Raw genomic sequence first — 25,764 nt, 5'->3', positions numbered from 1 at the left:
AACCTCTCGTAATGTTTCAGGCTTCGTTTTCCCACCAAATACTCAGATCGCTTTTCACCTACTGCTTCTGTTTCCACCCACGCTAGACACAGTTGGTTTTCCTTAGGCCACTTAGGCAAATTCCCTCTCCTTCCTCTTCACAGATCTTAACTCCGGTTAAGACTCTATGACCATTTATGCGGTGGAACTCTACTGATGTATCTGAAACTATGTCCCTTAAAGGCAACCTGGGCCTGGTGCCATTGAGTCCTGCTATCTTTTCTTTAAATATAAAAATGAATTTAAAAATCACTTAGTCTTTATAGGAATGAGAAAGTTCACGTGTTATGGACTGAAGGTTTGTGTTCCCCCCAAAATTCACATGTGACCTCCATGTGATGGGATTTGGAGGTGGGGCCTTTAGGAAGAATGAAGGTTTAAATTAGGCCATGAGAGTGGGACCCACATGATGGGATTAGTGCCCTTGTAGAAAGAGACCAGAGAGCTGTCTTCTTCGTCTCTCTACCATGTGAAGATACAGTGAGAAGGCGGCCATTTACAAGCCAGCGAGAGGGTTCTCCCTAGGAACTGAATCTGCTGGCGCTTTAATCATGGACTTCCCAGCCTCCAGCACAGCGAGAAATAAATGTCTGTTATTCAGCTACTCAGTCTGTGGTATTTTGCTATAGTGGCCCAAGCTGACTAAGACAGAAATGTAAGAGGAAAATTTAAAACCACAGACTGGCACAGATTGCAGTGTTTAAAATGGTCTGGGTGCTCTGGGGAGCAGAGGAGGGAAACAGTATGTTGTACCTCTCCATCGTGGCTTCTGAAACCCTGAGATGTTTCAGAAGGGGATCCAGGCCCCAACTTGGCAACCATCTGAAGAGCCGCAGGACTGGCTGCATCAGGTATCAGCGGCAGCAGGTCAGCCTGCCAGGTTCTTTATGGCTTCATCCAGGCCCGCTACAGCTGAGTCACACAGGCCACTGCCCAGGGGCAGGACCCAGCTACAGTGTACCCAGCAAGCGTACATTCCCGTTATTAGCAATCAGCCTTGGAAGGCTCACTTATGTTCACCTTGGAAACCTGGGCTCATCGACCTACAGCCCATGTCTGCTGAGAAGCTGGAGCTCACTCAAGGCGAAACCGGGAACGGTTTCACCCCCAAACATTTTCCACTCCTGCATCATATCTGCTGATAGCAGGTTCCGGGGAGAAAACACACAGGTGCAAACAACTTGACCAAACAATTCCTCTATTCATTACAAAGCTGTGACTTGCTGACTGGACTTGAGAAGCAATTAAGCAATGGAGGAAAGGAAGGTTTCTCACCTACTACTTGTACTGAGGGTATGAGTTACAGATCATCACATTTACCCTTGTAAATATACCGTTTGATTAGTTTTAGTAGATTAATACAGTTATGCAACCTTCACCACAATCTCACCCACTACCTTTGATGCATGTGAAATAAAGTGGAATGAAAGTCACTGTACTTTGACTTTGACAATGAAGTACTGAGCAGAAGTATTGTTTTGCCTGTAGCCTTGTCTCATTTGTACTGGAACTTCATCTTTGCACACAGGTAGCAGGGTGCCTGGCACAAAGTATGGGCTCCATAAGTGTTTGCTGAATGAATGAACTGGCATCTATAGTTGTTCAAAGGTGTTAATAGTAATGGCACATTTCCTCTTGTGAAGGGAGGAAAGGGGAGGAAAAAGGGTGAGTGACAGGAGGCAGGACCTGACGCGTGAAGTCCTCGGGGAGGGGGCAGGGAGGAGAAAATGTGAGATGGCGGCAATCAAGCAACCTCTACAGCCTTGCAGCCTCTGCTCAAAGATCGGTCCCATCCAGCAGCTTCAGCAGCACCTGGGAGCTTGTTAGAAATGCAGAGTCTCAGGCCCACCCCAGAACTACTGAATCAGAATCTGCATTTTGACAAGATCCCCAGGTCATTTGTTTTGCACAGTGAAGTTTGAGAAGCGCTGACAGATATTCTTGTGGCATTCCTAGAACAGGGCGGCAACCCACCCAGCAGGTGGAAGGTAGAACTACAGCCTAGTTTCCCATAGGAATCATTGGAAGGGTTGGAGAACAACGTTGTAAATGGTGAATTTGATTTTGGAAATCCAACATTTTTGCAAGTCATCTGGGGAGAAAGATAACTGCACCATCAAAAGTCTAACAATACATGACTTTGTTAAAGGATCATCCCTAAGAAAATCCATTTCCTTTTGTGTATCTTGCCTGAGACTAGTTTTACTCAGCTCTGGTTTTCTTTGTAGTCACTTGTCCTGGGGCTGGAAGCTAATTAGAAAATGCATGTTCGTTAGGGATTTTATAAGGACACTTTAACTAAAAAATCACTTCTCTTAGCAAGCTTCCTTTTACATCTGTATTCTATTCAGAGCCCCATTTATCAATAGTGCTGTCTTCCCAGGCTCCCCTCCCTGTGCTGGCATGCACACAGAATGCACTGCTCTTGCCAGCTCAGAGGAGCCCAGACGTATCAAGGACACCCCTGCCTCTGTGTCTTGTGCTCCTGTTGGTCCCTTTCCCAGTAATGCCTCTGTCTTCCCGCTGCCCCCTTCCTACCACCTACATACTCAAGACAAGGTTTAAGTGATGTTTTCCCACAAAGCTTTCCCTAGCCACTCCAGACTGCAACTGACTGTTCCTTTCTGAACTCTGTAGCCCTATATTTTGTGTACTCTCCACAGTTCTTAGAACATGCTGCATTGCTTTGTTATTTAGCCAGGTAAAAGTCCTATTGTCAGGAGCAGAGGAATACCCAGCTCCCGTATCCCTACAACTACTATCATACCTGGGTCCTAGTGTGTGCTCATTAAACATTTCACAGGTCCTTGCAGAGGTCCAGAGAGGCCCGGGCCACTGCCACCTTCATGGGCCTTTCACAATAACTTCACTTTATATGAAGATACGTGGAAAGTAAATTGATCTTTAAAAATTCTCCCAATATTTTTCTAGCCTTTTGTTTTATGAAAATGCACTCTTTACTGAAGAATATCTCCATTTTGCGTAATGTCAAAATTGTTATGAAATACAGGAAACAATTCAAATACAAAACATTAATAAATATAATTTCTGTCTGTGCATGTGTATGTATGTGCATATGTATAGTGTGCACGCACACAAACACACACACACACACACACACACACACCTATTACTAAGCAGCTGAGATTCACTGCAGGACAAAGAATATCTCCTTTATACGTAGCAAATTTACATACGTCTCACCAAAGCCTGTGAAGGAGGAGAACCTCACCTGACACTAGCATTCTGGTGGGTTTTCACTGAATTTAGCAAACTTTAACTTTTAGCCTCCTTTATTCCCATCTGCCAAGTGAAGATATTCCTATATTTTATATGCTGCTCTAAGATTCTGGGTGAAAAGAAATATTAGTACATGTATTTCTGATGTCCTTCTCTCTTATGGGTGAGGTGCCATCCACATCCTTCATAATCATTCCTTTTAGGGCCACAGGAGTCCCAGTATACCTGTCTGCATTGCAGCAGCTTGCAAGACCTTGTCCCAAGATTCACTTCCTATCCAGCCTGAACAGGCTGCTCTTGGAGCCAGCTCTACTGCAGAATTCAGGAGCAGAGATGACGCTTGTCTGCCAGTGGGAATTGCCATAGAGACGACTGATACCTTTGTAAAATTCTAGTTTTAGAATCTCGCCTCTATCTCTCAATTTGAGGCAGTGTCTTTTACATTTATAAAAATAAGTTATTGTATGATATGGGAAATTACAAAGACTGCCAATGCCAAGAACCTCTCAGGCTCTAATTCATCAGTGGAATATCAGCACATTGAAGGAAGTATGCGCTACTTGGATTCAGAAGACCTGGTTTGAACTCAACTCTGCTACTAACTTGCTGTGTGACCTTAAGTAAAATCATTTCCCATCTCTGAACTTCCATTTCCTCTTTTGTAAAATGAAGATTTATTTTGCAATGTGAGATGATAACTATGAAAGCACCATACAGTTTGTTAGTTACTAGTGCAAGTAGTGTTGTTCTGTGCAGGCTTCTCAAACTTGAGCATGCATCCGAATCCCCCGGAGGACTTGTTAAGATATAGGTTGCTGGGTCCCACCTCTGGAGAGTCTTACTCAGTAGGTCTGATCGGTATCTGAGAATTTTCCTCTCTAGCAAATTTCTCAAGTGATGCTGAAGCTGCTGGCCTGGGGACCACACTTTGAAAACCACTGCTCTACTGAAATCCCAGCCATTTCCCCTCTTACCGCATTATGAATTCTTTAAAGCATAATCTCAACTTGTTGTGATGTCGATAGAGTTTTGGGTCAGCTGGAATTTCAGCCAAAAACACTTGGGCTACTTCCAGTGGTCCCTGATGGGAAAAGTGAAAAACATTACTGATGTTGGAAAGAAAGTGAAATTACTTGGGAGGAAATGTTGGGAGTGAGGTCGTAGTTTGAACATTTAATTTTGTTAGTTTGACCGAAACAAAAAATCAAGGAAGGTCTTGAACTTCTCAGGAAAATGCTGATTCCTTAGGAGGAGTTCACAGTTTTAGGAGAATATTCAAAAGTATAAATGTATTTCCTTAATCAAATACTACTAATTACAGATTTTCCTTCATATAGAAAGGTAATATACTACATCAAAGGGTATGTGATTAGAGTTGCTTTTCCAAAAATAGAGATTGTCTTGATCCAGCCATTCATATTCATTTGTCTAGTTGCCCTAGTGGCAAGCACCATTTTGCGTAATTGCTGGCTTGAGTCAGAGATATGCATAGTACATGTGTAATCTATGGTTGTGGGCTTATAAAGTCTTCCATTTTCATGAAAAGATTGCGACTTACAAAAGCAAAAGCTTCCTAATATTTTCTGATCATGGAAATGTAACAAATACTATTTCTGTCCCCTTGATATTATGTGGACAGAGAATTTTTGCTGGGGAGTCCAGTTGTGCCGAGTGAGGAAAGGGTCACGGCACTCATTGAGTTTCTGCGTGTGGAGGTGTGCAGATCTGGTTCTGAAATTAAGGAACCACACTGGACAGAGAGAACTAAGCTAGTACACCCTCCATCTGAGGCCGGATTAGCTCCATGCTGAGATCGGAGTTAGAATTCTAATGGATCTGAGAAGATCCAGTCTGTTTTGAAGTGGCCCAAGAAGCCGGTTCCAGGTCACTCCTGCTTAGCAATGCTCCTGGCACACTGGTTTCATCTGGTGACTGACCCAGGGGTTCAATGTCCTAGACCCTTTCCCTTCTCTCCTACAGGCCTTCTCAGATTTATCTCAAGCCTTGCAACAACTCTGCCTAAATTGGGCATGACTAAGCACTCCATCTGGATCATATTGCCAGGACTGGCCCCAACTTCTCCAAAAAATGGTACTCCTTAGACACGGTCCACTCATCTCTAGGATTCCTTGTCTACCTTGGGTTGTTACGTGAAGCAGAAGGGACCTCCTCAAGCGCTCAGTCTAAGTTTAGGAACATCATTTGTATGTTGATCAGACTCCTCATCGACCTCAAGAAAGGAGGGTGCAGACATATAGTAACAAAAATCAAAATAACAAGAACCAGAGGAGTTGCCACCAGCTGGTTTTGCTTACCTGATTGACAGTAGCTCCGACGGAGCCTTGCAGCACCATCTGAAGCATCTTGGCATCAGGAGGTTCCTGGTTAATGGCAACTGCTAACTGCAGGGTCTTCTTCTTCATATCTTCAATGGCAACTTCGATTGGTGTCAAAACAAACTGAACGTAAGACATAAATGTAGGAAAGTCTTTGTCAGGTCTTATAAGCCATGGACAAACCTGGAGCTATGACAAAGAGGACACCTGGGTTTGAAGCAGCAGTTAAGAAGGCTTTCAGAGAAATTTAGAATAATCAGGACAGGTTAAGAGGAAGGAAGAGCCTAACATTTCTTGAGTACTTATTATGTTCCAGGAACTTTACACGCATTTATGATGTACTTCTTTAAACAACTTCCTATTCTCTCCACCTTGCAATCAAAGAGGAATTTGTAAGGTTAAGTAAGTGACACAGGTCGTAGGTGGGGAGGTCAGATTTTGACCACAATAATGTCTACATTCAAAATCCATGTTTTTTTCTACACTGTTAGATTTCCTTTCCTGTTGTTTAAGAAGTTGCTTGACTTATAATTGGGAAAGCTATTAGAAGCACAGCATTCAAGATTTTCTTCTCCACCATAACACAAGATTTTGGCATCACGTGTGCCTTTTCTAACTCACCCTGAAGGTGAATTCTTAGTAAACAATTCTCTTAAGGGTCTATCTGCTAGTTGCTAAATTCTATTGGCTTGGAGTATGACCTTTTCTGAATTTTATTGATGGAGTCATGTCCCCTCCAAATTCAAGTATTTAATTCCTAAACCCCAGTACCTCGGAATGTGACTTTATTTGAGACAGGGTCTTTATAGAGGTAACCAAGTTCAAAGGAGGTCATTAGGATGGGCTCTCATCCAATATGACCTATATGTCCCTATAAGAAGAGGAAATCTGGACATAGGGACATGCACAGAGGGAAGATGATGTGAAGAAACACAGGGAGAAGGCAGCCATCTACAAGCCAAGGAAAGAGGTCCGGAATAGATCCTTCCCTCACGTCTTTCAGAAGGAACCAACCCTGCCAACACCTTGATTTTTGACTTCTGGCCTCTGGAACTATAAAACCAGAAATTTCTGTTGTTTAAGCCACCCAGTCTGTGGTACTTGGTTACAACAGTTCTAACAAACTAACACACTGAGGTTCTTAGGGAACTACAAATGGCGCAGAAAAATTGTGGGGACTCTTACTGGGACCATGAGTTTATTTCTGTGCTGTGCCGACATGCCCTAGCGCTCAAAAGTCTAAAACAGTAAGAAATACAGCAGATGCCTTCTAAACAAACCTTCTCTTAGCTGAGTCATCAGTTCTGGCTTCCTTTGCCCTCTGTGAAAACCACTCTCTGATGTGATTGCTGAACACTTGAGCTGGTGGGTGGCTCTCCAGTAACCTCAGTCCCTGTGCTCCTGCCAAGGAGGTGTGTATTCACAACTCATCAGTGTTTGTTCACCAACTTGCTTATGCCTGTTACACTTGTTATTTTAATGACCTAATCTAATTCAATAATGCATAAACTGGTGAACTATGGCTGTGGAAAGAAGAAGAGTTGTTTCTATGACAACCAAGCTAATGATTGGGCAAGATGTCATGAAAGCAAGTTGCTATAAAAGATTCCTGTCTTATTAGGTGTGCACAAGACAATGGTAAAAGGCTAGGGGAAAAAAAAAATCATAAAAATCCAGAAGCATTCTGCTCTTATATTGTTTAACAAGGATCTTTAAGCTCTCACTCTGCTTTACAGAAACCAAAACTGAACATTGTGGACATTGCATATGGGTGGACATTGCATATGGTTTATACAAGAAAGACAGTGCTGAATCGTGATCAGCCAACCCTAAATCACAGACAAGGCTGTGGCTCTACACAAAATGAATGACAAATAAGTGCACATGTGTATGTTTTAAAGTAAAAGAAAATGTTTACAGTATGTCTAATTTTGAGCAGTTCTGTAGCTTGAGACATTTTCTTGATCAGTGTCATTACAATGAATTTGAAGACTTCTGCTACACATGGAACCAGAAAAAAGAAAGAGGTCTTCCCTGTATCAACATTTAGATAAGGAAACTGAATGAAGATAAGTGCCTTGTGCAATGTCACAGGAGGATGCTGGGGCTAGAAGACAACTGGTCTCCTGTCTGACTGGCATGGTGCCCTCTTCCAGCTCAACACCAGCTCCTTGGGGCTGCTCACTTGCTGTTCCTGCCTCTGACGATTAACAACAGAACGCTGCCTGAATCACATGTAAGCTTTTAAATATAAAAAAATCTAATATAAAATATTGTAAACTTTTATATTTCATGTAAATTTAACATTAAAATATAAAGACATAGTATTATAATTGTGTACATATATGTATGTTAAAGATATAACTTTAAAATAGAAAATACTTACATATAAAGTGTGCTATAAAACATGTAGCTGCCTAAATGGGATTCCCTGGCACCATGAGAGTGAGAGGATAACCACCATAATAATATTTCAAAGGCATCCCTTTTTAGATTTTCACTCGAGTCTGCCATGAAGGAGCATGAAGGAGGTTTCTGTGTCATCCTGGGAGGTGACCCAGGCCCACTCACTCAGTGGTGGCCTCTGTCCCGAGCCCATGCCCTCCAGTGCCTTTACCTCCTCCTTCTGGATGACCCTGATCCTGGTCTTGATGTAGGGGAAGGCGTGCATGGTGGTCAGGACAGTGTTCCGCCGGTACTGCTCGTGCAGCTCTCCCCGAGGCCGGCCCTCCAGGGTGAAGGGGGTGGTGTACATAAACCTCCGCAGATCGAAATTCTTCTCAAAGTAGGTTAGCCTGTCTTTCATCTCATACTCATCAAAGTAGGGCTCCACAAAAGTGATCTGGATGTAGGCCTGAAGGGGGGGAAAGGCAAGGGGTGAGCTGGTCTGCAAACTACCGCCCAGGATGCGCTGGGGGGCACGCAGGACACAGAGTGGCAGCACCCACCCCTCTGCGCTCACAAAAGCCACGGAAGCTGAGAGCATCGGGCGAGACATCAGCCATCGGCCATCCTTCCTCTCCACGCCAGGGATACGAGAGACAAGACTGGGCGAAGGGACGGGAGTGTGCCCGTGGGAAGTCAGGTCCACAAGCTGCCCCTCCTAGCAGAGTTGCTGATCCAACTGAAAACTTGGTATGAGAGTTTGCCAACTGCTATTCAGAAGAAGCCAAACTTTCCTTTTCAGAAAACTATGACCACTGCATGTTTATTAGAATGGCCAAACTAAAGAAAACTGACAATACCAAGGGCTGAGAAGGCTGGGGAGCGGCTGGAGTGTTCATACACTGATGGTGGGAATGCACCATGGTGCAGCCACCTTAGGAAACAGGTGGCAGTTTCTTATATAGTTAAATTATACTGACCATACGACCCAGCAATCCCACTCCGGGGCATGTGCCCAATAGAAATGAAAACTTGTGTTTACACTAAACCCTGTACACAAATGTCTATAGCAGCATTATTTTTTTTTTTTAAGATTTATTGATTGATTGATTGATTGATTGCTATGTTGGGTCTTCGTTTCTGTGCTAGGGCTTTCTCTAGTTGCGGCAAGCGGGGGCCACTCTTCATCGCGGTGCACGGGCCTCTCACTATCGCGGCCTCTCTTGTTGCGGAGCACAGGCTCCAGACGCGCAGGCTCAGTAGTTGTGGCTCACGGGCCTAGTTGCTCCGTGGCATGTGGGATCTTCCCAGACCAGGGCTCGAGCCCGTGTCCCCTGCATTGGCAGGCAGACTCTCAACCACTGCGCCACCAGGGAAGCCCCTATAGCAGCATTATTCATAATAGACAAAAAATAGGGACAACCCAAACGCCCCTCAAGTGGGGAATGGATAAACAAACGGTGGTATATCCCTACAACAGAATACTACTCAGCAATAAAAAGGAATGAACCATTACAAGATGGATGAATCTCAAATGTATTGTGCTAAGTGAAAGAAGCCAGATTCAAAAAGCTATATGATTCCATTTATTCAGTATGTAATTCCATTTATGTGGCATTCTGGAAAAAGCAAAACTACAAAGACAGAATACAGATTAGTGACTGTCAGGGGCTGAAAACAGAGGGAGGGAATGACTACAAAGAGGCATGGGGAAATATTTTGGGGTGACGGAACTTTTCTGTGTCTGATTTTGGTGGTGGCTCCATGTGCTTGTCAAAATTCATAGAAATAAACACCAAAAAAGTGAATTTTACTGCATGTATTTCATTTAAAAAATGTACACACATACACATGAACCCACACAAACATACTATGAAGAAGAGCACTTATTTAAAAAGAAGGCCTTGGGCTTCCCTGGTGGCGCAGTGGTTGAGGGTCCACCTGCCAATGCAGGGGACACGGGTTCGAGCCCTGGTCCGGGAAGATCCCACATGCCGCGGAGCAGCTGGGCCCGAGCGCCACACCTGCTGCGCCTGAGCTCTAGAACCCGTGAGCCACGGCTGCTGAGCCCACGTGCCACAGCTACGGAAGCCGGTGAGCCTGGAGCCCATGCTCCACAAGGGGAGAAGGCACCGCCGTGAGAGGCCTGTGCGCCCCAGTGGGGAGTGGCCCCCGCTTGCCGCAAGTAGAGGAAGCCCGCACACAGCAACGAGGACCCAACTCAGCCAAAAATAAATAAATAAATAAATAAATAAATTCATTAAAAGAAAAAAAAAGAATGACAATGACTATAGTCACTGCAACACCCACCCACTGAAATGGACGGATGAGGTCACTGACCTCAGACCATAAATCACTACTGAGTGTGATGAAATCTGGTTGTAATTCTGGCTGCAGATTCTCATTTAAAACTCTCACAACCTACTTTGGGCGTTTTAACAGAGGAGAAAAGAGCACCGCGTCAGGGATGTCACTGGTAACTCTACGTGGCATGTGCTGTGCACAGATCACCGTGGGCACACAGCCAATCCTGTCTTTCACAGACGTCAAACATTTCTGTGTGAAGCTTAGCTCAGCTACTTACCAGAGTTATTGCTTCCAGGCTAGATTAGGGAGTGTATCTGAAGTGAGTGAGTCCTTTGAAATGTGTAGAAAAACAAACTCTTAGATTTGGACACTTCTCCCTACTTGCATCATCTTCATAATATCCTGGAGGACAGAACTGAGAGAAGAGTTTGAACTCTTCACTTTATAGGCCTGCCAGATGATGACTGCTCCTCTGTCCCTCAGCCCTTAAAAATACCTTGAACTTGCATTATTTCCAGCAGCTTAGAAAGCTCTCTCACGTGCATATCTGTCTGTGAGCTGGGCTGAGCAGGCAGGCATCACCCTGTGGTATAATAAAGAATGTATCTGGCCTTTGTCCTTCTTTCCTGGCACAGAGCTTCAAAAACCCTTGGAATTTTCTAAGTGATAGAAGTGTCTTTGTTATTCTCATGAGGTAATTCATGGTGGGTCCCTAGATGGCTTCAGGATGGTGGCTGGTCATCGAAAAGAATGACCTTCTGATTAGAGATCTGAGACTCTGGGCCAGCCTGACTGCTGGGGTAGGAGGGGGCTGGAGATTGAGTTCGGTAATGTAGTTGATGATTTAATCAATCATGCCTATGTAATGAGACCCCAGTAAAAACCCTGGACACCAAGGCTTGGTAGACCTCCCCGGTTGGTGAACACAGTGACATGCCAGGAGGCTGACGTGCCTGGATTCCACAAGGAGAGGGCATAGAAACTCTGGGATACGTCCCAGATCTTGCCCTATGTGTATCCTTTATCATGAAACTATAATCATCAGTGTAGCCCTTTTCTGAGTTCTGTGAGGTATTCTATTGGGTTATCTACTGAGAGGTGCTATGCGAACCCACAAATTTGTATTTGTCTGGTCAGAAGTGCAAGCGGCCTGGGGTCCCACTTGAGGCTGGTGTCTGAAGTTAGGGCAATCTCTGCAGGACGAGCCTGTAACTGGTGGAGTCTAACCCTAACTCTGGGTGGTGAGCATCAGAATTGTACTGCAGTACACCCAACTGGGGGTGAGACAGAATACACCCTCACCTGAAAAGTGAGGAAACTGAAGTCCAAGCCCTTTTCATCATTCCTCCAACAGCACAATGACCCTGCACTTGGCTGAAAAGAAGGCCTCCACCAAATGCTGTCAGTGAGAAGTTTGTATCTTTTCAACATATTTTAAATTGAGGATTCAAGGTTTTAATAGAAGGGCAATAAAGAGAAGTGATTAAAAGTGCAGGTTTGGGGGCTTCCCTGGTGGCGCAGTGGTTGAGAATCTGCCTGCCAATGCAGGGGACACGGGCTCGAGCCCTGGTCTGGGAAGATCCCACGTGCCACGGAGCAGCTGGGTCCGTGAGCCACAATTACTGAGCCTGCGCGTCTGGAGCCTGTGCTCCGCAGCAAGAGAGGCCGCGATAGAGAGAGGCCCGCGCATCGCGATGAAGAGTGGCCCCCGCTTGCCACAACTAGAGAAAGCCCTTGCACAGAAACGAAGGCCCAACACAGCCATAAATAAATAAATAAACAAATACTTAAAAAAAAAAAAAAGTGCAGGTTTGGAACTTCCCTGGTGGCACAGTGGTTAAAAATCTGCCTGCCAATGCAGGGGACAAGGGTTCGAGCCCTGGTCTGGGAAGATCCCGCATGCCGCAGAGCAACTAAGCCCATAGGCCACAACTGTCTGCGCTCTAGAGCCTGCGAGCCACAACTACTGAAGTCCGCGCGCCTAGAGCCCGTGCTCCGCAACAAGAAAAGCCTCCACAATGAGAAGCCTGCGCACTGCAATGAAGAGTAGCCCCCGCTCACTGCAACTAGAGAAAGCCCGCGCGCAGCAATGAAGACCCAACACGGTCAAAAATAAATAAATAAATATTTTTTAAAAAAGAATCTTCTTTAAAAAAAAAAGTGCAGATTTGAGGATGACAGACTCTGAGTTTGAATACTGGTTTTGACACTTGCATGATCTTGGAAAGTTGCTTACCCTTTCTTTTCTCATCTGTAAAATAGGAATAACAACACTTATTTCAAAGGGCTTTAGGAGGATGAAATGAAATGATGTAGTAAAGGGTCTAATGTAGTGTCAGGCACACAGATGATCTTTAATAACTGGTAGCTCCTATTATGATCCCTGCCTTTGAGTATCGTTTTTTTTTTTTTTTTTTTTTAAATTTTATTTATTTATTTATTTATTTTTGCCTGAGTTGGGTCTTCGTTGCAATGCGCAGGCTTCTCATTGCAGTGGCTTCTCTTGTTGTGGAGCACGGGCTCTAAGCACATGGGCTTCAGTAGTTGTGGCTCATGGGCTCTAGAGCACAGGCTCAGTAGTTGTGGCACACAGGCTTAGTTGCTCTGGGGCATGTGGGATCTTCCCGGACCAGGGCTCGAACCTGTGTCCCCTGCATTGGCAGGTGGACTCTTAACCACTGCGCCACCAGGGAAGCCCTATCGTTTCTTTAAGACCTAACCAAATAGTAGTCAAACCGTAGACAAAAAAAATTTGGCTGTGTTGAAATGACTTGAAGAGTCCAGACAGAGGAGGTCATGTTATGTTTCTGGGTGTAGAACAAAGGGAATCAGAGCCTGATGGTTATTTTTTGCAATTTTCCCATACCTTGTTAGGGTCCAACTTGGTTTTGTCCACAGGAGCAGAGTCTTTTATCACTTCCACAAATTCCGCACCAAAACATTGACTATAAAATCCCTAGGCAAGAGAAACCAACAGATTATAAAGGTTATTTTAATATATTGCAACTCTTCGTCTCTCAGAAGTGGAATACGTTTGGAACAAGTGTAAGGGAGAATGTGCTCTTTGATTACTGAAAGTCCCTCTGAGCTAATGAGGCAAGTTCAGCATTTCCTGAGACAAAAATAAAAACATAAGGAAGTCCAGCATTGCAAACTGATATATGCTTCCCTATAAACTGTATGCTTGACATCTAATTCAACCAACATCATCATATTTCCTAAAGATGCTCCAGGGGCATGGAAATATTTACTTCTAGCCTTTTGTACCCTAGGGTTTTGGAGGTCACCAGGCTTCCCATAATGGGACAAACCACAGTGCACAGGAAGATAAAATATATGCTTCTAGTACTAAATTGGGGAAACATATTAGGGAACCAAGTGGCCTGGGGTCAATTGCTAATTCCTCTCATGAGCTGAACGACTTTGGGCAAGTCACCCAACCACTCTGAGCCATGGCTTCTTTGGGTCAAGTAAGGATTAAAGTCTCTTGTCTCATTTGGCATGGATGGATCAATTTGACAATGAACGTGTTTTAAGTTTGACAGCCACGAAAGGGCATAAATTCAAAGCAATAGCAAGAAAGCAAAGAAGTGAATCTCTGGTTGTTGTCAGCAGTTCAGGGGACCCCAGTTATTCAGTCTGAGATGGTTTCGTTTTGAGGGCACCCCTTGACTTTCCTCCTGAGTTCTTAGTGCTTGGCCCTTTCAACGTCTGTTTCTTTTTTTCTTGCTTTTCTCTGTGTTGTTTCTCCTTTTCTCCAGCCTTTCCTCCAAGAACATGCTGCTCTCTTCTGCTACGTTACGGATCAAATGTAAACAGCAGGTTGGATAGGGGCTGCCAGCCCATGGAATGCGACACCGGCTCTGATTATCCAAAGAGGGGTGCCCCTTGGTCAGCAGGGAGAGTTCATTTGTTCCAGGTCACAGTGGGCCTATAGTCAAGCATCTCCATGTCAGAAGTGGGAAGTGTCTGGTGACACCAAAAGGATGACCAGAGCATTTTCTAGGGGTAATTTGATAATCTGGCCCTATGACTTCAAAGTCAAGATGATAAACTTCAAGCTGAAAAACTATTACTAAAATTTGGAAAGGTTTATAAGAAAGCACATGACACTGATTGAATTTGGATACTCCTGAAAATATTCACCATATAAACTTACAAAGTTTGAAAAGTATGTACAGAATCTTAGGGGAAAGCTATCCTTATCTTGCTTTACCTCATGATCTCACCTAATATCTTGATATTATACAAGCAATGTGGGAAACTTTATATATGGATCAATGAGGAATCCATGACTCTTGGTTTTGTTGTAATGACCCACTCTGACCTGTTGGTGTAAAGTACACAAAGTCAATCACCCGGAATCACTTGTCTTACCTCTAGTCTATGAGAGATCTCAGGAAGCTTGGTAATTGCAGGCTCTTTGTAAATGAATTCTTTCTCATCCAAGTCCCCAAATTTGGATCCATAGAAACCAACTCGAAAGTAGGTTCCAAACATTCTCTTGTGACCCTGATGAACAAAATAAAAAAACCTCTCCTTAGTTATGCAATTCATGAGGATCCATTGAGATGAGAGGGCAGGAGTCTTTTATTGTTGGGTTATAAAGCATTTTATTCCTGTGGCTAATACAAACAGAATTCACTCCTTTAAAATTTTTTTTAATGTTTATGGAATAAACTTGGGAAATAATAGCAAAAAAAAAAAAAAATCCCATGAAAGATTTCTAGGACTTCTCTTAAGTGAATTTAAGATTTTCACATTCCTGGTTGTAAAGTAATTCAAGCTGCCTTCTTTCACGGTTTGAATTATGGTCCTCTGTCTATTCTCAGCCCTCTTCCGTTTGATAGGAGAGAGCTACAGTAATGATGTCCTTAAGGTAAATCACTCCCTAGAGAGGAAGGAGGGCTAAGCATCTCTGAGACACGGTCACCTGCTGCCAGATTATAGGACCTGTTAGCCAGGATCCCCCCGCTACCTTGCTAATGATGCTGTCAAAGGCCTTCTGCAGCTTTTCGTGGGTGGAGGTCAGCTTCCGGAAGTCTCGATGAGCTTCCAGGATGGGGATGACCAGCTTGTAGACCTCATTGACCGTCTCGTACAGTCCTCCCTTGGAAAGAGGAGAAAAAAATCAAAGAGAATTTAATCCACTGGAAACTTAAAAGAGCAACCAGAATGCCTTAGGCATTGGAGAATGGATTTATTACTGGCACCACAATATTTTATAGAGCAGGAATAAAGTCTGAGCATCTTTGGGATGGTTGTAGCATTCAAACTGAACTAGACACACTAAATGGTCCTATTTGATAATGTTAAGTTGGAAAAAGGGGTTTCCTGGGGAAAAAAATAGGACAGGAGACTGGCAACAGGAACTAAGAACAATTCAGGAAGGCAGCTTTAGCATATTTAAATGTCACCAGGGGTCCTCCTGTAGCCAGATGTTCATTGCATGCCTGAAAAGAGTTAGGGGTCTAACTACCTGGTTTTCTAGAATTCCAGGAAAAACAAGAGTATCTTGGACTTTATGTGAATTCTGAAAGGGAAAGCTGGAAAAAGAGAAGACAGTCAAAATAATAATTAAAATACATAGATTGTAGGATGGAAACTTGGAAATGAAAAGTAGAGAAGAAAGAAAAATATCAAGATGAAAACAAAACTGGATCAGCTAAACAGAGTGAAGTATTAAATATTTGCTTGGCTTAAAATTTGAGGGAGGGCTTCCCTGGTGGCACAGTGGTTAAGAATCCGCCTGCCAATGCAGGGGACGTGGGTTCGAGCCCTGGTCCGGGAAGATCCCACATGCTGCGGAGCAGCTGGGCCCGTGTGCCACAGCTGCTGAGCCTGCACTCTGGAGCCTGCGAGCCACAACTACTTAGCCCACGTGCCACAACTACGGAAGCCCGTGTACCTAGAGCCCGTGCTCCGCAACAAGAGAAGCCACAGCAGTGAGAAGCCCGCGCACCACAATGAAGACTAGCCCCCACTTGCTGCAACTAAAGAAAGCCCACGAGCAGCAACGAAGACCCAGTGCAGCCAAAAATAAATAAATAAAATAGATAAATTTAAAAGAAAAACAAATTTGAGGGAGTAGGGAAACTATGAAAATGAAAATGAACAACATACTTTCTTCCCTGCCCTGAATCTCAATGACTTAATCTTTACATTTTTAATCTCTATATATTTTTCTCTTATTAGGAGTGTTTAGACCCAGATTAGGTTAATGAGGGGAGTCTCCGTGGCTTCCACTCCCACATTTCTCTGAGCTGTCCCTGGTCTGTGACAATCCTGAGGATTACTCAGCTGTCAGCTGAGTCCCTTTTTTCAAAGAGAGGGAAAGTAAGAGAGTGAGAACATGCCTCGTGATTTATCGTGTAACCCTGGGCAAGCCATTTCCCCTCTGTGGCTTAGTTTCCACCTCTGTTAAATGGAAATAATTCTGTGAAACTGCTGCCCAGCCAGTGAGCGTGCAGTGAAAACCAGAATATTGCAGTGATGAAAGGCCTTTTCGCCTCCCTGAGAGCTGAGGCAATTTACATATGTCAAAGTCCTCCAGCCCCTCCCCTGCCCTGCACGCCCCTGCATGCGGTGTCAGCATGAAGTGGGACTGGCTGCACGTTAAGACCGGCACGCAGGGCACCGACACCAGAGTCCAGGCTGACTGTGGAAGCCCGGACAGCTGTGTGCACTGACCGTGCTGAAGAGCTCGGCCGCCTGCTCCAGGAGGCCCACCAGGCCGCTCTCGGTGAAGTATCGGCCGGAGCACACCCCGTCCTCGTCCGGCGACAGGGTGTCATCAGAGACCGCAGACTCCTCCAGCACGTTGGAAGAAATATTCTGAAAGAGATCACAGTATGAGCCAGGAGAACAGGGGAATCCGACCAACAAAGGCACCACAGGAACCCATAACGCATGGAGGAGGAAGCTGTGGCTCCAAGGTCCTCACCATCCCTGATCATACAAGGTCTGTAATTCCACCCAGAAGAGCCTTTGGCTGCCACTCATTTTGAAAGAATGCACAGAACAACTGGCCTTCAAAACTCAAGATTTTCTTTTCTTTTTAACTATTGGGAGATACAGAAAGGACACTTACTTCAATGTAACTATAGTTGAGTTGCTTTAGAGAAAGGACCCTAAGGGACGTCCAGCAGGGGTCGTGGTTTTTAAAAGCCAAAGGCCAAAGAACAGTTAACTAGACTCGTTGTTTCACCAGCTGAGTGACCCTCTGAAGTACTTGCTACGACTGACTTGGCTTTTAGGTGAACGGCCATAATATCATATGACAATTGCAAATGAGAAGGTCTTCTTTATGAAATCTTTATGGCAATGCAGCAGTTACTATTTTTTTTTCTCCCCCCAAACATTTTGTTCCTTTCTACACACTTTTCTTTTACATAAACCATAGAGTTTAAAGTCTCATAGAGAATGCAGTGATCAGGGCCAGGATTAGGGTGAACAAGGTGAAAACAAAATTTAGGGAACACTCACTCTCTGGGTCCTGTAAGTCGTGACCCTGAACTTGCTTGACCCCAAGAGTGAGTGCTTCCTTAAATTCTGCACTTCATGTGCCTTACTCACCTCACCCCAGTTCTGGCTCTGGCAGTGACTCTCATACTTTTGACAGGTCAAGAATCATTTTCTTCAACCTGTCTCATGGATATAGAAGAAATGCATATGGAACATAAAAGAAACTGGAAACCTTTGTAGCTTAGGACTTGCATACAGGTAGCACATTTGCCATTCCTTTTATGCCTACACTCATGGCAGACAGAACTAATTAATTATAGTACTCTTTTCCCTGAAGCTTGGATATGGTCTCAAAATTCTTCTCAGCATGGTACCCCATTCAGCCACTACCAACTGACCAGAGTTGGCTAGTGAAGTAAAATCTGTCTGCCTCTCGTCGGCCTGGCTAGCAAGGTCAAGTGACTCATCCTTAGCAGTCAAGGAAGAGAGAGTTGTTACAGTCCTGTATCTTCATATCCAAAATTATAAGGTAGTTTTAGGAATACAGGAGGCTTTCAGAACCTTTTGTGGCCAGCCTTTCTTTCAAACCTGGTCTTTCTATTATGATGTTTCTGAATTGGAAATGATAAAAGGTCCAAGAGATTCAGCTGAAAGAATCTAATAACCCAAGAAATGAATACTGTTAGTATTGTATGCAATTTTCCACGTGTAGAGGAATATATTTGCAGTTATGCAGTCTTATTAGCTGTCGTCAGAGGGAAAAGATTCTGGGCAGACTTTCCTGGCTTCAGAATTAGGGAGGTGAAAGTAACAGCAGTTATGTGAGAATGTATCCATATCTACATTTGTGGAATAAATATTGTACTCTGGGGTACAGAATTTCAATGATCTCAGTTCCTTGGAATTCTGTGGCCTCAGAGTTATTTTCCTTGAACAGATTTATTTATCTCCAGTTTATAATTCTTTTCAAAAAATTCAATTTTACTGGAGCAGAACAAGGTTGAAAACTAAAGCACACAGCATTTAAGAAATCAACACCAGACATCTGTAGTTAATGCTGCCCAGAATTCCTTCATCCTTCTATAAAGTAAAGCCTCCTGAGAAACCATCCATAACTCCAGGTGTGGACCTCAACTCTGGCTCTGGCTCAGCCAATCACAGCATTCCATGTCTCTGGCCACTATGATTGGTTCAGAGATGAGCATATGACCCCGTCAGAGCCAATAAGATGCACTGAGACTGTCTCTGCAACTGTTACAAATGAGGCATTTCTCTATTCTCCTGGACTTGAACCTGGGAAGATGTAAACATAAATATCTCTCAATGAGTGTGGGAAGCCTATGAATAATGAAGCTGACATAACAGAAAGCAGAGACAGGAAGTGATGATGACACTGAGGTCTGATGACATTGTTTGGACCCCTAGGTCCAGTTTGGCAGGTGCTACTCCAGACTCATCTCTCTCATGCAAGCTGATAAATTCCATTTTTACCTTAGGTCCGTCTGGGTTAGGTATTCTGTCACTTGCAAGCACGCATTTCCAAAAAGATTTGGTATGTCTCATTTGAGAGAAAAGAGAATTGGCTCATAAGCATCAACATAATTTGGCTTCTCTTCTGTAGCTGAGAACACCTAACTCACCATGTTCTGTGTATTTTGAAGACCTCATTCTTCACAGTTCCTTCTGCTTCCCCCTCCCGTTCCTCATCTCTCTGAGCGTTCCATGACCCCCAGGCTGAGTCACGTGATAAACACTCACAGCATCTTGTACCTCTTTATTACAGCATTTATCATAGTTGAAATTGAACAAGAAATGGAAGAATTAGCTGTATGATGCCACTCTCCCTGGCTGGAATGTAAAGTTCATGAGGACAGAATAAGCACTCAATAAATATCACCTAAAAGAATGAATACGTGGATAAAGTCTATGAAAAAATAGAGCTATATGCTCCCGTGTAGGGACAATGTGGAGTTTTTCTGTTGTTTCTAGAATAACTATTCTACTCACCTTGGCATGACTTACTATAAGCAAATTAAAAAGAATTTATAAGCAATAGTAATGAAACAAGACAAAAGGTTGATATAATTCCACATTAAGTGTTAAACCCAGAGATTTCTGGTAATTGAAAGAGCAGCACTTATAATATTTATCCTTGCTAATATCATATGGCCAAAATAAATTTTACAAAAAAGCAAGTATGTCTAAAATTGATTTTTATACCTTTCTTCACTTTTATGTGATTCAAAATCAGATTTTTTTTATGCTTTTTGGATAAGAATTAAATTTTTGGCTTTATAATGAACATTCCTGAATTGAGAATAAAATTTGTTTGCTGAGAATAAAATGATAGAATAAGTACTATTGTTACTGAAGACCATAAGAAAGGAGGAATTAGTAGTATGAGGCAATACCCAGATTGCCTGGTGAACAGTATTCAGGATAACTTTTATTGATGTGAATAATTCCAATGCCTCTTCCAAGAATGAAAAAGAAAACCAAGGACCACTTCCTTCATCTCTCCACCCTTTACTCATTTCTCCCCCAAAGAGGAGAAGCACTCTGTTGAATTCAGAAGGACTTGAAGCTGCTCAGCTCAAAACAATCTGTATGGGCTTCCCTGGTGGTGCAGTGGTTGGGAGTCCGCCTGCCAATGCAGGGGACTCGGATTCGAGCCTTGGTCTGGGAAGATCCCACATGCCGCGGAGCAACTAAGTCCATGCACCACAACTACTGAGCCTGCACTCTAGAGCCCGCGTGCCACAACTACTGAAGCCCATGGTCCTAGAGCCTGTGCTCCGCAGCAGGAGAGGCCACTGCAATGAGACGCCTGTGCACCGCGGCGAGGAGTAGCCCCCGCTCGCCGCAACTAAAGTCCATGCACAGCAACGAGGACCCAATGCAGCCAAAAATAAATAAAATAAAATAAAATAAATTAAAAAAAAAACTCTATATAAAATATAAATTAAAAAAACAAAAAAAAAACTCTACCAGCAACAGTTTTTGTGCCTTACTCTATAAGCCTGGGAAAGCTACTTCGAATTGTCCTCTCTTTCTGGTTCACACAGCATCACAAAATTGTGTTGAAGAGCAACAATGAGAACAGAGCCTTTTATAAAATCAGTCATGAAAATTCAAACAAGAATAATCCAAACACTTGTAAATGACTTTGTGAGTCTGGCTTGAAAGGGGCTCTCTTACTGTACTATATTGTTACAGGTTTCAGGGATTGTCATTTCTACAGATTATGCCTCTAAAAGTACTCGTAAAATTTTTTGTTTCCTCTAAAGACTGTTTTAAACTACTCAGCCAAAACAGTCCAAGTGGCCACTGAGCATCCCAGCCTGAACCAATTTTCAGGCCTAGCAGACAACTTCCCTCTGCTAACTATGGGTAATATTCAGCTCATCCTAAGACAGTATTGATTCAGCCCTTTTTTTCCCTTCCCAGGTCAATCTGGTTCTTTCTTTCTTTTTTTAAAAATAAATTTATTTATTTATTTTATTTATTTTTGGCTGCGTTGGGTCTTCGTTGCTGCGTGCGGGCTTTCTCTAGTTGCAGCGAGGGGGCTACTCTTTGTTGAGGTGTGCTTCTCATTGCGGTGGCTTCTCTTGTTGCGGAGCATGGGCTCTAGGTGCGCGGGCTTCAGCAGTTGTAGCTCGTGGGCTCTAGAGCGCAGGCTCAGTAGTTGTGGCACACGGGCTTAGTTGCTCTGTAGCATGATCTTCCCGGACCAGGGGTCGAACCTGTGTGCCCTGCATTGGCAGGCGGATTCTTAACCACTGCGCCACCAGGGAAGTCCCAAGTTGGTTCTTTCTTGATTTTAGATTAGTGAGGAGAATATTACAGAGTTGGGGAGTGTAATCAAAGGAGTGGGCCCTGAGGGAAATAATTTCTCCAATATTTAGAAAAAATACTTTCACAGTTGTCAGTATACTGTGCCAACTACAACTCTTTGAGACAGGGTTTAAATAACCTTAGAAAAGTTGCTGTCTCAGTTTATCTGTGAAGTGGGAGTAATAATACCTTCTCTATCTGTCTGTTTCACTGGTTTATGGGGAAGGTCAAATGAAATCATGGACGTGAAAGTGTTTGGGAATGTCTAAAGTGCCTATCGACTCTACATTTATTGTAAACAATAATTTTTTTTAAAAACCCAAGATGGGGACTTCCCTGGTGGCGCAGTGGTTGAGAATCTGCCTGCCAATGCAGGGGACACGGGTTTGAGCCCTGGTCTGGGAAGATCCCACATGCCGCGGAGCAACTGGGCCCGTGAGCCACAACTACTGAGCCTGCGCGTCTGGAGCCTGTGCTCCGCAACAAGAGAGGCCACGATAGTGAGAGGCCCGTGCACCGTGATGAAGAGTGGTCCCCGCTCGCCGCAACTAGAGGAAGCCCTCGCACAGAAACGAAGACCCAACACAGCCAAAATAAATAAATAAATAATAATTAAAAAAAAAAAAACCCAAGATGGTAAAGCAATTAGAAGAGGCAAATTTAATACACTAAAGCAGGTTTTTTCAACCTCGGCACTATTGATGTTTGGGGCCAGATAATTCTTTGTGGTGGGCGCTATCCTATGCATCCTATGCACTGTAGGGTGTTCAGCAGCATCCCTGGTTTATACGTATTAAGTGTCAGTAGCACCCACCTTCCCACCCTCAGTTGTAACAACCTAAAATGTCTTCAGAGACCGTCAAATGCCCCCAGTTGAGAACCATTGCGCTAAAGGAAAAGCTAAACTTGCCCCACACCTGAAAGCTGACGCTGCCCACGGGCAGGTAGCTGTGGTCCTCCAACATGCTCAGATATTCAGCCACTAAGGCAGCCGCGTGCACCAGGCACATGGCAGCCTCTGTGTAGCACTTCCTCTTGGTGTGCTTCTCCGCCATGTTCTGGAGCCAGGTCAGCCGCAGATCAGGAGATGTCTGGTAACTCTTGGCAATTCTGAAGATGGGTTGAGAAAGTTTCAAGGACAACGGGTTAGTGACACTGTTTTTCTATTGTGTATGGCCACTTTTTTTCCCGTTAAGAGTTTTGCCTACATGTTCAGAGAATGAGAGAAAAGGCAAACATCTATCAGTCCAGCTGTTTTCATTCCATCTTTGGGGAGTGCAGGATGCCAAGGATGCTATGATTTAGTTAAAGATTTATGGGGGAAAAAATCCTGATAAAATGATGTCTATTTGAATGGAGCTCTAGCAATTTTCTTCTTTTCTCGCAAAAAAATAACAGAAGACAAAAGTACTATCCTTCTCATGACATCGCATCAGAACAATTTTGCCTTTGTAAGTAGTTTCTCCTAAAACAAGGACTATAAGACAAAATTTTAAATGACAGAGTAAAGTATGATTTCTAAATAAAACTTCCATGTATGTCTGAATGTAAGTGGAAAAACACTTCAGAAATAATTCATGTAACAGTTGATAGTTCTTTTCTCTCATTCTATGGTAAGTAGAAAATAATTTCAAAAAATAAGTACCTCCCTTTAAATTAGGGAGATCTTTCTGAAAACGTGTACATGAAGCAACACCCTCTGAATGGTGATTTTCTACCAATTTCTAAGTACAGTTTTGGATGTCAGCCAAAACAGTGTACCCACATTTCCTGTGATCATTATATTCATAAGAACTTCATAGTGACAAACCCTAGATCCTTAAGTGACACCTTTTTGATTTTACCAGAAAAGTTTACCTGTACATGAGATCCATAAGCATCTCAGGATCTTCCTGAAATTCCCTCATTTTCACTGTGTCATATAAGATGCTATTCAGATTGCAGAGAAGTTCTTCCACCTGCAAAAAAAAGTGTACGCCCCAAACAGTCTCAGCTTTGTAGTCCATGGTAACAAGTTAGGATGCATTGAAAGTCCAAGGGGCAGCCATGGACAGGCTTCGCTAAGACAGGAGAGATCACAGGTGAGGGGAGTCTAGACTGGATCCTCTTTGACCTCACCTTTGCAGGTCCAGGCACTTCCGAGGCCCAGATGTGAGTTGGCCCTTGGGATCCATGAATTAGTCCTGAATCGTTATACTATCTTCCCTCTCCAACACTTTTTGGTTAAATTAGTTTGAACTAGTTTCAGTTATTTGCAACCCGAAAGCCCTCAACTGTACTCTGGAACATCAGGGCTTTTTATACCAAGTAGGAGGCAGCTTAGGACCTCAGCTTAGAGTCCATCTAATATATATCATAATATGTTATATAATTATCTGTATCATATGACATAATTATAACATACATATTTCACAAAAATTATATAATCTATAACTATATATGTTATGTAATATATTATATGGAATTATATGTTACATACATATATACATGCACATATATACGTATGTATAAGTATGTATATGTATGTGTGTGTATATACACACACACAAGTTTATAACTGGCTGATCACACACAAGGCATGCTCTTCAGTCTACCTGCATGGGGAAAGGAGTGGTCTGCATGTCTGTGTCCTCTTCCGCATAGGCCAGGATTGTCCTCAAGGATCTTCTCAGGTACTCCTCATTAAAGTCTGGTGCTTTTCCCACCAAAGATGCCAGAGACATGGTTACTTGCATCTTTACTCTTGCAAAGTTCTGAGTCAGGAAAAAATAATGATGGAACAAATAAGAGGCACTCAGCTAGTAGATAATGGAAGGCAGTAGAGCCAGATACCAAGAACTCTCCGGTGTTTCTTTAACCCAGTCTCAATCATTTCCTTTTTTTCCCCAATGAAATATGAGCTATATACTTCGCTCAAGATCCATACTGTTGTTTAACTGGTTTAAATGGCTATTGCCCTGACATAAATCTATCAGTTCCCTTTAAATTTTCATTGAGGACCTGGCCAGCTCCGTGCAGCAAGGCTGGAAGGTTCCTACAGAGTTGGGTCACAGGATGTCTCCCTTTGTGTCAAGATTCCTCTTCTTGGAACTTTATTTAAACTGCAAGGAGGAACGGGATCTATATGGGCAAGATTTCTGAGATTTCTGGACTCTGGGCAGGCAGCAACTTTGTTTCTCCTTTCCTTCTAGGCTCATGGAAAAGTATGGCTATTCCAAGGGCCTCTGGCCTCTGAGGAATGTCCTAAAGGCTTTTAAACAGTTATACCTAATACATTCTGAGGGTCCTGCCTTTCTTCCATGGGCCAAGTTATCTTTTCATATCAGTTGAGCATGCTCATTAATGTGACCACAAACGTAAATTCCAAAAGAACATACTAAAATCTAGACAAACTAAGACTGTGCTGTAATAAAGCTGAATTCCAAAGGCTGCTAAGCTTCAATTAACACTCAGGTGTAGATGATAGCGATCATTTCAAATTCTCTTCCACAGGTCATTCTGGTACCAATCAGCTTTTAGAAACAGGACAAACTCTTCTGAAGTCCTAATTCTGTTGTATTTTTTTTTTCCCACAGATGACAACCTTGAATCTACACATATCTGTTCATTTCTTATTGAAACACACGGATGGAAACCACTGCATTCATCAATCTTAATAGTTTACTTCTAGATGCAAATTCAAACAAAAGCTGCTATCCATCTACATGCCCAACTGTTTCCTTCCCACGTGGCAGAAGTCAACTGCAACAGTGCACACTTTTCCTCCCCCAGGGCTTCGCATTGACTCTCTCTGCTGATTCTGGGTCGCCCTGGGCGCTTACGCTGGTGGCTCCAAAGCTGAACCTCATGAGGAGGTAGAGAGTGGCGCAGGCTTGGCTCCGGGCCACGTCCATGCTGCTGCTGCAGTGATGCAGCACTCGCTGACACAGGTCCGCGCACTGCTCCACTTCCTCCTCAAACAGCAGGTCGCCGAACTAGGAGAGACACAGGGGCCATAAGACATCACTCGGCACGATCGTACGCTTTCTGGACTAGATGCCTATTGAAGTACGGAAATGGCTGCTTGGACAAGCAAAAAGCCCACAAGAATTAATGCGTTGCTCCATAAAGATGATGAGTTACTTGAATCAGAAGATGAAGTGAAGCAACGGAGTCGATC

General features: G+C 43.5%; 1 protein-coding gene across 2 annotated transcripts in view; it reads right to left on the bottom strand.

The window, feature by feature from the left end:
- DOCK8 (dedicator of cytokinesis 8) overlaps positions 1 to 25,764 on the bottom strand; it is a 236,688-nt gene that overhangs the window by 20,250 nt on the left and 190,674 nt on the right. For both annotated transcript variants that reach the window (XM_082470796.1, XM_082470797.1), the window contains 11 exons: positions 25,427 to 25,579; positions 24,200 to 24,358; positions 23,463 to 23,563; positions 22,523 to 22,715; positions 16,998 to 17,141; positions 15,286 to 15,417; positions 14,685 to 14,819; positions 13,174 to 13,263; positions 8,233 to 8,469; positions 5,595 to 5,738; positions 4,254 to 4,360 (listed from right to left, as the gene is read on the bottom strand). In XM_082470796.1, the coding sequence (XP_082326922.1) occupies positions 4,254 to 4,360; positions 5,595 to 5,738; positions 8,233 to 8,469; positions 13,174 to 13,263; positions 14,685 to 14,819; positions 15,286 to 15,417; positions 16,998 to 17,141; positions 22,523 to 22,715; positions 23,463 to 23,563; positions 24,200 to 24,358; positions 25,427 to 25,579 (1,595 nt within the window). The remainder of the gene's footprint in view (positions 1 to 4,253; positions 4,361 to 5,594; positions 5,739 to 8,232; positions 8,470 to 13,173; positions 13,264 to 14,684; positions 14,820 to 15,285; positions 15,418 to 16,997; positions 17,142 to 22,522; positions 22,716 to 23,462; positions 23,564 to 24,199; positions 24,359 to 25,426; positions 25,580 to 25,764) is intronic.

This window comes from Balaenoptera physalus, assembly GCF_965194825.1.
Source record: "Balaenoptera physalus genome assembly, chromosome: 7".
Lineage (NCBI taxonomy): Eukaryota > Metazoa > Chordata > Mammalia > Artiodactyla > Balaenopteridae > Balaenoptera > Balaenoptera physalus.
Note: the sequence above shows the minus strand (reverse complement) of the source record. Positions and strands in the feature narration are given on the sequence as shown.